A 12,182-nucleotide genomic window follows, 5' to 3' on the forward strand; every position below is an offset into this window, starting at 1 on the left:
ATTTTTTGTTACATTATTTCTCAAAAGATGAGGAAGGATAAGAAGGACAAGGAGAGAGAAAATGAAAAGGAGAAGAGTACCATCACCAAAGAGAAGGTGCTGAAAAAGAGACAGTCCATGCCATCAATGAAAACCAGAATAGAGTCCAGGTAAGATTTTAACAATCAAATTGAATTAGTTTTAGCCTTATAGCAGGTGAATATATATATATATATTTATTTTTCATTCAAATGGAAATTCTCATAAATAATCCTAAATTCTCAGTCTCATCGGAGTAAACATTCTTAGAAACACGTAAACTGTCTAAAATGCTTATATTCTGGAAGCACTGCCTTGCATGTGAAAGAGGAAAATACAATAGAAGCTTTTTAATGGACCTTTTTGCTCCGAGCGTCATCTAATTCTGTAAGACCAATGCTTTGTTATGTAATGATGTCTCTGACCAAATGTTTCACCTTCTGGTTGTAGTCAGATGTCATAATTTAGGTTCATGGTACGCTACTGTAAATAGATATGTAGTTTAGCTGTAAAAAATACTTTTATCTGTTGAATTGGTTTAATCATTATTTTGTCTATTTCTAGGACATTATGAAATATCCGAATCAGGCCGCAGTCTAGTTCATGTCCATCCCATGAACATTTGTAGTTCTTGCCCCTACTATAAACATGTTGTATTTAAAAAGAAATAGTAATCAGCTCAGCCATTAAATTAAGTTTCTCTTCATGTTTCCAGTCCGAGTCCATTGTCCAAACTAAGATCTGCGTCTCCTGTGACGCCCAAAGGCCGCGCGTCCTCCCCCAGTCCTGCAGTCTCTCCCAAACCTCCATCAGCACGAGCGAGCCCCAGTACTCCTAAAGCCCGACCCAAGAGGGCCAGGACCCCTGCCCGAGTGGAGACCCGCACCGCCTCGCCTGTCGCCATTGAGAGGGTTCGAGAGACCCGCAGGCCCGCTACACCTGAAGAACCAAAGAGTGAGTGTGGTGATGATGAGTGTTGCCATAGAGGCTTTTCTTTATTGAAAGGATTACTACATATTGTGTCAAAAAACACTATGTATCTCAAAGTTTCTGTCATTTTACGCTTTTTGTCCTCTTTCCAGTCCTCATTTTTACCCCGCTCCGTTTCTCTGTGTTTTCTCTAGCCTCGTCTCCCGTCCCCTCCATTTTCGTGTCATCAGTTCCGGACACGTCCCCTGTTGAAAGTTCACCAGTCATGTCGGTTTCCGCACCCTCTGTCCCCGAGGAGTCCCCTCTTGTCCCCGCCCTCCCACAGGTGGCTTCTCCAGCTCCCTCTCCAGGCAAGCCCATGGCTGGCACCAATAACCCTGAGGAAGCCACCCGCATCCTGGCTGAGAAAAGACGACAGGCCCGTGAACAGAGAGAGAAGGAAGAGCAAGAACGGAGAGAACAGCTTGAGAGAGAGAGGTTACCTATTTTACTGTTATTTATTCGGCATGAAACAGAAGTTGCGATAGTCTTTTACTTCCCTATTGTGACGTATATCCAAGTGAAACCGCTTCTTGAACAAGAAACAATGTAGGATGGGACGTTATTTTGTGCATCAGGAATTGGTTGGATCATTGTGGTTTGCTATTGCTGTGATTTCATGTGAATGACAGGTTGTCTCACCCATGTACTGAAAAACACGTCATAAGAGGAGAGATTTCATTGGAAGAGGGAGGGGAAGTTATTTTGAATAAAGATTACGAGGACACGTTAAATAATAAATAAAAAAAACACTTTATTTTAAGGTGACGTAGTTACGTTACTACATGTACTTATATAGTATTAACAGTGAATTAAGCATGGTTACAAGTAACTAACCCGAAACCTAATCGAACCGTAACTTTATAGTAAGTACATGTAGTTCATTGTGTCAATGTAACTGTCACCTTAAAATAAAGTTTAACCAAAAGTTATGTGCATTAATAATTTATAATAAATATTGCAATATTCCATAAAAAAAACAGAATTGTTCATTTTAATTTAATGGTGAATTGAATTGTACTTTTTTTATTATAGTTATATAGTTACACAGAAGTTAAATGGACTGTCTGTTCGCGCACGTGCTCATGTGGCAGACATAGGTTTGAGTCCAGCTTGCAACATGAGCATCCATTCCACCTTTATCTCACCAATAACTGTCTGTCATTCTCCATTATATCTTTCTAATAAAGAGGCAGAATAACAATTTAATCTCTATTAAATTTCAACTTGTTAAACTTTTCACCCTTTGTATCCCTGCCGTCAAAGCCAAACTCCACCTCAGCTAACACACACTTTTGGAATGCTTTTAAACATGTCCTGCTCCACCAGGCCGTGTGCGGTGTGAGCTCCAGGAATAGCCTTGGCGGTGTGGAGCTGTTGACGTCTGGAGTTCTCTGTGACAGTTTATGAGTTTAACACGTTTATGAGCCAAAAGGGACTTTGGCAGCAACGTAATGAGAGTTCCACACTGTTTATGCTCCAGTGCCGCTGGTAACTATGGGTGCGGATATTTTGGTCACCTCTAAAAAGATTCACTTTCCGTCCACTTTGCATTTGTCACTTTATAATGCATGGACCGTGTCTGCAATTTAAAGTTTCATGTTATGTTACCAGCCGCAGCAAATTTCAATTTTGCAAGAGACACCGAAGTCCACTTGCATTCACACGTCCTTTTTTTTATTTTTATATATAATTCAAAAACTTCAGTGGTTAATGGTGCCTATCTGGAGGAGGTTTTTTTGTTAATCTTATGTGTATACTGTGTACGATGACTGACTCTTCTTTCACACAGGCTTCAGCACGAGGAGAGGTTAGCACACGAGGCAGAGGAGAGCAGGCGCAGGGAGGAGGAGGCGCGCCTCATGGCGGAGCAGGAGAGGTTAAGAGAGGAGGCCCAGCGCCTGCAGGACGAGGAGGAGGCGCAGGAAAGGGGCAAAATCGAACAAGAAGAGAACGAACGTCTTCAGAAACAGGTCAGAAATGCAACTTCATTTCTTAGAATCCTTAGTGACACACTTCACTGTATAAATACATGTACTGACAGTACATTTATAGACTTTCCAGCACTGGGTTTTCAGGAATTGCTCAGTTGTGTCAGAGCCGTGGCCTGGAAGTTACCGCACATGCTCCAGACATGTTGAGCCTACTGTTGGGTTCAAATCCGGCATCGGTTGTGTCCTGAATAGTGTAATTTTAGTATTATTTCCTAGTGTATTATTTATTAATATTTGGAAGTTGCTTTTATTTTTATATTTTAGGTTTTAGTAATTTTGTTATGTGCTTTTGTAATTTTTAGTAGGTTTTTAAGTAATATATTTGTATATAGCATTCGTTTTTATTTGTTTTAATAATTTTACTTCTTCAACCTTCTTTCTTTCTTTTTTTTTTGTTAGTTGCCAAAACAAAATGTTTTTTTTTTTTTAGTTAAAATTTTTCTTATAATATTTATATTTTATTGCAACTTTATTTCGATTGCCAAAATGTATTTTTAATAGTTTGTTTTAGTTCACAATAACAACCCTGGTCCATAGGGTCCATCTTCCTCTTTCCAAATTCCCAAATTTTGTGTCTGATTTCTACTTTCCTTGTTTTTAACAGAGGCATGCCAACGCAATTCAGTCCTTATTATTTTACCCTAAATTTTCTGTTTAATGCTTTAAAATACAAGCATGCAATTCTAAAGCAATTGAAGAGCTATAATGAGACAAATTCTAGGCAAGTAAGTTAAGTTCTTACAAATCCGTTCTTTCCTCTTCTGTAAATGGATGGATATCAAGAGTGCAAATTGGCGCTGTAGCATTTTTGAGGTTTTACCACCACCTGGTGTTCAAACCTGTATTTAAGTAGATATTAAGCAGGTATCAGGGTTTCCACAGTAATGGGATACATACACATACACCGGTAAGGGAATTTTAAAATTGTGAATCCAACGCCTGAAAAAGACATTCTAAAAAAAGGACATTTCTGTGGTGATCATATATTTTTCTAGTTATACTTAGTTACTGTTTCATGCTAGAAATTGCTCTTTAAATGAAAATAATAATAAATTCGCAACATCATGGAAATTCATTGGATAAAATTCAAGAGTGTAGGTATCCTATGCTGTTGTTTTGTACACGGGATGTGATCTGTCCTGTTCAGTGTTAATCTGATCGTTTGATTGTGTCTGTAGAAAGAGGAGGCTGAAGCAAAGGCCCGAGAGGAGGCCGAGAAACAGCGCCTGGAGAGAGAGAAACACTTCCAGAAGGAGGAGCAGGAGAGGCTGGAGAGAAAGAAGGTAAGAAGGGTTTCCAACTCACATTTACATTTTTCTTCATAAGGTCACTTTGAAATCATCCTGCTTCTTTAAAACCTGTATTACAGGCAATTGTATGCATACCTGCGTCTACGCAAACTTTAGTTGAAGTCTAGTGAAATCCTTTCATTTCCTCTCCTAACTGTTCACACATGCCCACAATAGCTTTCAGGCACAGAATGTGGTAGTAGAGCGAAATAAAATAACTTTTCAAGGTAAAAAGCAAGCTCTCAAGATTCATGCACGTGCCATAAATCATACAACACCTTGACATTCACCCCCTGATCCCTTTCTGTGAATGCTTATGTGTAACGGAGGATGGCCACTCTGTTCAAGTGGTATTACCCCAGCGGGACACTATGTTGTACCTCTAAAAGTCAGTTTAGCAGGACCGTGTATCAGAGCCCCGACCCAACTGTCCTCAGCACTTTTTTTGGAAGACACTGTGTCCAGGGAGATTGACACACTGCAGTGTTTTTTCAAATTCAGAACATAGCGTTGGCCTTAAACAAGCTAGCTTGAGCTATCCCTTTAAGTATACTAAAAGTCAGTGGTAGTGACTTTTAGTATACTTAAAGGGATAGCTCACCCAAAAATCTTAGGTGTACATGACATTCTTCTTTCAGACAAATACAATCGGAGTTATATTAAAAAATGTCCTGGCTAATCCAAGCTTTATAATGGGAGTGAATGGCTGGTGAAAATTTGAAGCCCAAAAAAAGCGCATCCATCCATTATAAAAGTAATCCATATTGCTCTAGGGGGTAAATAAAGGCCTCCTGAAGAGAAGCCATGGGTTTTTGTAATTTTTTTTAAAAAAAATTATAACTTTATAATCTAAAATAACTAGCTTCCGCCAGACGACCGTACGCATACTACGCAAATCGACTTGCGCCTCAAGAGTAACCAGTGACGCATGTATGACTTACGATTTAGGAGCATCGTAAGCTTAGACGCCTCTCGCGGTTTAAACAATTAGGGCTGTGCAACAAATTGAAGCTCCTCTTCTATCATATAGAAAATCTTACATTTCTCTTCCAAATTTCTAATTCGCGACCAGTGTTTTGTTTTGCTCTCTCCTCTGAGCTTCTGCATTCGTCATTATGTTAAGCGTCAGGTCAGGGGTTAGTCTTCCACCGTAAATCGATGCGTCTGTCGGAAGTCAGTGATAATAGTTTATAAAGTTTTAAATATGGGTATTTTCCTCACACAAACGCATGGCTTCACTTCAGAAGGCCTTTATTAACCCCCTGGAGCAATATGGGTTACTTTTATAATGGATGGATGCGCTTTTTTGGGCTTCAAATTTTCACCAGCCATTCACTCCCATTATAAAGCTTTGAAGAGCCAGAACAATTTTTTTTATATATATATAACTCTGATTGTATTCGTCTGAAAGAAGAATGTCATATACACCTAGGATGGCTTCAGGGTGAGTAAATCATGGGCTAATTATAATTTTTGGGTGAAATATCCCTTTAAAGCTGCAAAATGCAGTTTATGTTTCTGAAACTTTGATAAATAGAGGAACGGAAAGATAAACAAATGAACAAATCATCTTTAGTTATTGAGAATAATAAAGAATCACCGTAAAATAAAATGAAATGACAAAATAAAAAGATATGTTAAATCTGAGACCACTTGTAAAAATTATTGTTTTGCATTTTTATTATTTAATACATAATTTTTTATGACTTATGTTTTTAACTACACTATGGAGGCTTGTTTCCGCCACAGAATAAAAAAGATAATTGTGACGACTTCTCAAAATTCTGAATTTTTTTCTCAGAATTGCAAGTTTATATCTCTCAATTCTGACTTTATGACACAAAATTGCGAGTTTATATCACGCAATTCTGAGAACAATTTAATTGCGAGATGTAAACACAGTTGCAAGGAAAAAAAGTCAGAATTGTTTTTAAAAAAACTTTCAATTTTTTATTCAGTGTTTTATTCAGTGAAACAAGCCTTCATTCTAAACATATGAGTGAAAAGTTAAATTGAAAAATGAATATGAAACGGTTCCCTTTTTATTTAAATGAACCCCCTAAGTTTGTGTGAAACTTGATGATCATGTTTTCCAGTATGATTTGAGAATGATCCAAAAAAGCATCTTGTGCTTCATGATCAATGAGATACATGATCAATGTCACAATGTTGGCTTATTTGATTAGTAACCCAGAAATAGCGCAGAATCGTTCATATTTCTTCTTCATTTTTTACATAATGTTCTTTTGTTTTATATTTTTCAAATTCCTAAAACTGTTTATTTCCAGGTTTTAATTTGATTTGTGAAACTCTTGAAACATTTTCCATGTTTTTCTTTTGTCTCTTCTGTGCATTGTTTTAAGCGTCTGGATGAGATTATGAAAAGAACACGCAAAACAGATGCAGCAGCAGGAGACAAGGTACAGCGCCGTTCTCATTTAAAACTGTGGCAGTAGCACGGCTCCAATTTCCTCTTGCGGATCAAGAGCTCAGAATCTAATTGTTTCCTTTTCTTTTCTTTTTTTTAATCTTTTCATGCAGAAAGACACAAAATCTCCATCTCAAGTCAATGGAAAAGACTCCGATTCAGACATGAATAAAGGTATTAAACTATGTTGAAGAATGTTAGTATAAATAACATTCATATCACTACTTTACTATCACTACTGGATCATTTTTAGTTAGATATGGCATTCAGTACACATTTAGTTCTTTATGAACCTCCTATGTAGATCTGTTGTTTCAAAAAGGCCTTTATCGAGTCTACTTTTATTCAGCAGCCAGTATTGTTCCCATTAACCCCTTGAAATACATTCAGTATTGTTCACAATTTGGAGTCTGCAAGAGATTTCTTAATGTTTTTGAATGAAATCTTTCAAAAATACAGTAAAAGTTATATGATTGCAGTTTAAAATAGCTGTTTTCTGTTTTAATATATTGTAAAATGTAATTTATTCCGGTGATGCAAAGCTGAATTTTCAGCATCATTACTCCAGTCTTCAGTGTCACATGATCCTTCAGAAATCATTATAATATGCTGATTTGGTGCTCAAGAAACATTTCTTATTATTATCATTTTTGAAAACGGTTAATATTTTTGTGGATACATTTTTCCAGGATTCTTTGATAGAGAAAAAAAAGGCTCAGAAGAGCAGCATTTATTTGAAATAGAGTGTTTTGCTATGTTTCTTGTTGTATTTGTATATGTGCACTGGAAGCTTCAGTACCAAGAAAAATTCCTTGTGTGTGCAAGGCAAGCACACTTGGCAATAAAGCGCTTTCTGATTCTGATTTTGTAACATGATTAATGTCTTTACTGTCACTTTTGTCATCCTTGCTGAACAAAAGTATTCTTTTTTTTCTTTTCTTTTTTTTTATCTTACTGACCCCAAACATTTGAATGGTAGTGTAAATACATTAACCGAAGAACACACATTTTCAGAGCAATCTCCTATTATGTATTAAAATATAACAAACAGCCGATGTAAACACAATAAGCATTGGGAATCAGGGAAACAATTCCAGATGAACTGCTGAAATGTTTATTATGTCAGTTGTACAACCATCTGGGAATGGAACATTGATTTGGAAAAAGAGCGCTAAAACAAACAAGATTGCCATTTAAAGAAACGATTAGCATGACATTCTGTCTTTTTCCTAGCAGCTGCTGACTACCAGCCAAGCACTGCATTGAAACAAGATGGTGTGAACGAAAGGTAAGCCATGTGTTCACGACTACTTCCGTTTTTGTTTTCTGTCAATTTCCCCAGAGGTGACCGTTTTGTTCTCTTGAACTTCTGTTTTCTATTGCAGTCTGTCCGTTCTTGTGGTGAACGGCGTTCAGCCTACCAAACACGAGAACGGCCTGTCGGCAAAAGGGGAGGCGTCTCACTTCGAAGAGATCCTTCAGCTGTCCAATCACAACAATGGACGGGAGAAGTTAGAGACTGAAAGACCCGACGAGCCAATCATGTCGTTTGAGAGAGATGAATCATTCCTTAAGAAAACAGGCCCCATTAAGCCTCAGCATGTGGCAGGTGAGCGTCCAAAGAAGCTCTCATGTTTCAGTGTCAATCTCTCTTCAGATAGCAGTGAGAACGACAATAAATCTGAGCATTATTAGCTTTTCATGGTCCTGCCTTAAAGGATTAGTTCACTTTCAAATGAAAATTAGCCCATGATTTACTCACCCGCAAGCCATCCTAGCTGTATATGACTTTCTTCTTTCAGACGAATACAATCGGAGTTATATAAAACAATATCCTGGCTCTTCCTAGCTTTATAATGGCAGTGGATTACAACCAACAGATTGAAGCTCAAAAACGTGCATCCATCCATCATAAACGAACTTCACACGGCTCTGGGGGGCTAATAAAGGCCTTCTGAAGCAAAACGAAGAGTTTGTGTAAGAAAAATATTAATATTTAAAACTTTATGAAGTAAAATAACTAGCTTCCGGCCAAACAAACATACGGATTCCACTTAAGTCTAAAGCGCAACTTATGTGAGTAATGTGACATACTGCTGATATTTACGCTACGCCACGACGCACAACACTACTTCCAACGTCACAAGTTGCGTAAGTTGCGCTTTAGGGGGCAAGTAGACAGCATATGGCCGTTTGGCTGGAAGCTTGAATTTTACTTTGTAATGTGTAAATATGAATATTTTTCTTACACAAACTCATCGTTTTGCTTCAGAAGGCCTTTATTAACCCCCGTAGCTGCGTGAAGTTCGTTTATGACGGATGGATGCACGTTTTTGAGCTTCAATCTGTTGGTTGCAATCCATTGCATGGCTGAGGGTGAGTAAATTATGAGGTAATTTTAAAGTGAAGTAATCCTTTAAAACCTGATGTGACTGATAAATTATTTACATTTCTTTTGTCGGGGAAGAGTCGTTGTCCTTGTCTTTCTGGCTTTTTTTTGAGCTTGGAGGGTTAATGTTGTCTCAGGTGCGGGTGTCATAGTGGCCGTACATTGCCCTGCGGGTGCGACAGGCAGGGGTAGCGGGGTGAAGAGCCTGGTAGGTCTTGGCATAAAGCTGGATTCCTGAAATGGTGTCAGGAAGACCTGATCCGGCCTTGCTGGCACCCAAGACTGGAAACAGGACCCCTTGGCTTAGCTCTTCAACCCCCGCTCCCCCAGCCTGGTCAGCATTACTTGGTCCCGCTCCCCTCGGCACGTACCTCCACCTGTCCTCCTGCAGACAGCCCTCCAGCCATAAATCATCTGCTAAGAAAACACAAGGGGGTTCACCTCATGCCGTGCCAGCTCTCTTAAACTGAGATGAACGTTTTTAATCCAGGATCTTTTATCCAGGATCTTTGCTTTGCCATATCTGGAGCTCTACACTCGTAGCGTTAAGTATAGAATTATCACTGACGTATCATGTGACTACGCAGATAGATATGTCAATGTTCTCAACACAGATACAGTGGGTTTTTTGTGCACTTTGCTGGGAAAAGCATGTTGTACCATTCTAAGTTGGTTCAAATATGCTAATCCAGTTAAAACTGGCCAGAACCAGCAAACCAAGTTGACTGACTGGTAGTCTAAACCAGTAATTTCTTGAGCAAGTTCCAGGTGTAGGCGAAAATATTTCGATTTTGCTTGGTTTGTTCTGCTTAGGTTGTATAGTGGTCTTTTTTTCTTCTTTTAAATAAAAGTGTTTGTTTTTCATCAAATGTTGGATTTAAAATATAAAAATTTTAAATATGTGCAGTTTGTCCAGTCTTTTTTTACCCATTCTTTGGATTAATGTCGATGAAGGTGCCTTAATAAGGTTGGGAACCATTGGTCTGATAATTTTAACTAACTTGGACCAGCTATGATGAAATAATGACCTACTTCAACCAACTAAAAGTAGGGATGGGCCCGAGTTTCCGATTATTGATCACTTGATCATTGACCGATTATTCATGATCATCAAGAAAAATTCTCATGATTTTTAAATGTTTTTTATATGCTCACTAAGTTTTATTTGATGAAAAATACAGTAAAATTATTGGTTGTGCTGCTTAATATTTTTTGTGGAAACTGTGATGTTTTTTTCAGGATTCTTTTTTATAACTAGAAAGTTAAAAAAGAACAGCATTTTTTTATTTGTAACATTATAAATTTGAGCAATATAGAGCATCCTTGATTAATAAAAGTAATAAAATCATTCACAAAATTTGTTTTACCCCAAACTTTAAAATATTTCACACCAAATTAAATGATTCATCATGATTTCGTTCAAATTCAAATGATCGTTAATATATATATATTTTTTAATCTTTACTTTTTTAAAAGCCCTAAAAAAATTCCGCTATTTATTTTATTTTGTCATGCATTAAACGCTTACATTTCTAAACTCCATGTTCTTCCTGTGTCCTCCAGAGGTCCTCTAAGGGCATACACTGTTGGATGAAGCCTTAAATCTGCGAGTCCCTCAACGTCTGCCTGAGGGACCGGTGGAAAGAAGCACAGCATGAAAGAGACCTGTGCCAAACCCCAAAAACTGTCTTCTGTTTAGACTGTACAGAGCAAACCCCACTATCAGAGCCTCTCTTATGGTTCATGATGGAAATTACAAGGAAGCTACAGAACAATCAAGCTGAGCTAAACGCTAACATTCACCAGAATCACCATTCATCAAGACCCTGACCTCACCCACTCTTTCTGATCACCACAGTACCATTTTCATGTTTTTTTAAAGGTTGTGACAAACATTATTACTCCTTGTCGTTATTCATGCTGTTATGGGTTGAACGCAGAAGTGTTTTGGTTGTTTTATTTTTTAATGTTTAGTTATTTAACTTGAAAAGAATTGTAACTACTGGGTACAATTGTATGTGAATAATGTAAATTGGATCATGGGAGGAGACGATCTGTGAATAAACAGAATGAAAGGGACTGCCATGCCTGAACTCCACTGTTTCAGAGTTTTTAATGTTAATTTTGTCTTATAGTAAAATAATTTTAATACCGGTTACTCCAGATTAGTGCTTGCTGCTGAGTTACCTACTTGCATAAGAAATGTGTAATATCCAAAAGATTCACCATGCATGCACATGCAACTGCAATGACAGTTCTGTGTTGTCACTAGAGTCTTGTTTTCTTGTTGATAAAACCCCTTTGTCTCAAGTTTATGCCTATTTATAAACCAGAACAGATCGCCGATACCCAAAGGCGTCCTGTTTAACTCCAAATGATTGCAATTTATAGCCACTATACCGTGAGAGCGCAAACTCTTAGCATACTCATTTTTTTGCAGTGTTTCCAATCATGGCCCACTTTTGAGCTGAAACTGAGTGTATATGTCCTTATTAATACAGAGTGATTCTGAAGTCATTTTTCCTGAAAAAAATAATAATATTAATGTCTGTATTTTATGTGCTATACATATTTGGTTTACCCTATTAAAGAGGGAATTTATGTTGTGAAAAATTCCCTTTAATTTCATTCAGCTTAATTATTATTTGTGCTGCAAAAATATTATCATAATCAGTATTTTTTAGCTTTTACTGAACATCCTTAAAAGTTAAAAGGGATGCACGATATATCGGCCACCATATTGGTATCTGGCGATATATGTTCATTTTTAATGTTATCGTTATTTGGACGACATATTAAAGCATATAAATAATGGGTTATTTCCTTCAGCTGAGACACTTCAGATGCACTTTTGAATTGCTTGAAATATGATTGGAATCACTTCAAAAAAGAAAAGAAAAGAAAATATAGTTAAGTACAACATGTGCAGTGCAAGTCTGTCATATAATCTACATAAAATTATAATGAGAACGTTATAATTGTGTGCTTGGGACATGGCTTTTAATGGTGAGACTTGTGTATTAGGCTCTCAAAAATTACATAAAAATTTGGATTTAGATTTATCGGCCAATATATCGGTTATCGGCTTTCACGTA

General features: G+C 37.4%; 1 protein-coding gene across 7 annotated transcripts in view; it reads left to right on the forward strand.

Annotated features, from left to right (window-relative positions):
- Positions 1-11,714, forward strand: part of map7d1a (MAP7 domain containing 1a) — a 41,262-nt gene extending 29,548 nt beyond the window's left edge. For 3 of the 7 annotated variants that reach the window (XM_079626922.1, XM_079626928.1, XM_079626924.1), the window contains 10 exons: positions 28-149; positions 734-972; positions 1,143-1,425; positions 2,780-2,960; positions 4,160-4,264; positions 6,634-6,690; positions 6,812-6,872; positions 7,932-7,986; positions 8,084-8,307; positions 10,651-11,695. In XM_079626922.1, coding sequence (XP_079483048.1) covers positions 28-149; positions 734-972; positions 1,143-1,425; positions 2,780-2,960; positions 4,160-4,264; positions 6,634-6,690; positions 6,812-6,872; positions 7,932-7,986; positions 8,084-8,307; positions 10,651-10,661 — 1,338 coding nt within the window. In that variant the 3' untranslated portion in view covers positions 10,662-11,695. Of the gene's footprint in view, positions 1-27; positions 150-733; positions 973-1,142; positions 1,426-2,779; positions 2,961-4,159; positions 4,265-6,633; positions 6,691-6,811; positions 6,873-7,931; positions 7,987-8,083; positions 8,308-10,650 lie in introns of all 7 variants that reach the window. The other 4 variants (XM_079626923.1, XM_079626925.1, XM_079626926.1 and 1 more) reach the window with 3 other exon arrangements.
- Positions 11,715-12,182: the final 468 nt, after the last annotated feature.

This window comes from Phoxinus phoxinus, assembly GCF_949152265.1.
Source record: "Phoxinus phoxinus genome assembly, chromosome: 10".
Classification (NCBI taxonomy): Eukaryota; Metazoa; Chordata; class Actinopteri; order Cypriniformes; family Leuciscidae; genus Phoxinus; species Phoxinus phoxinus.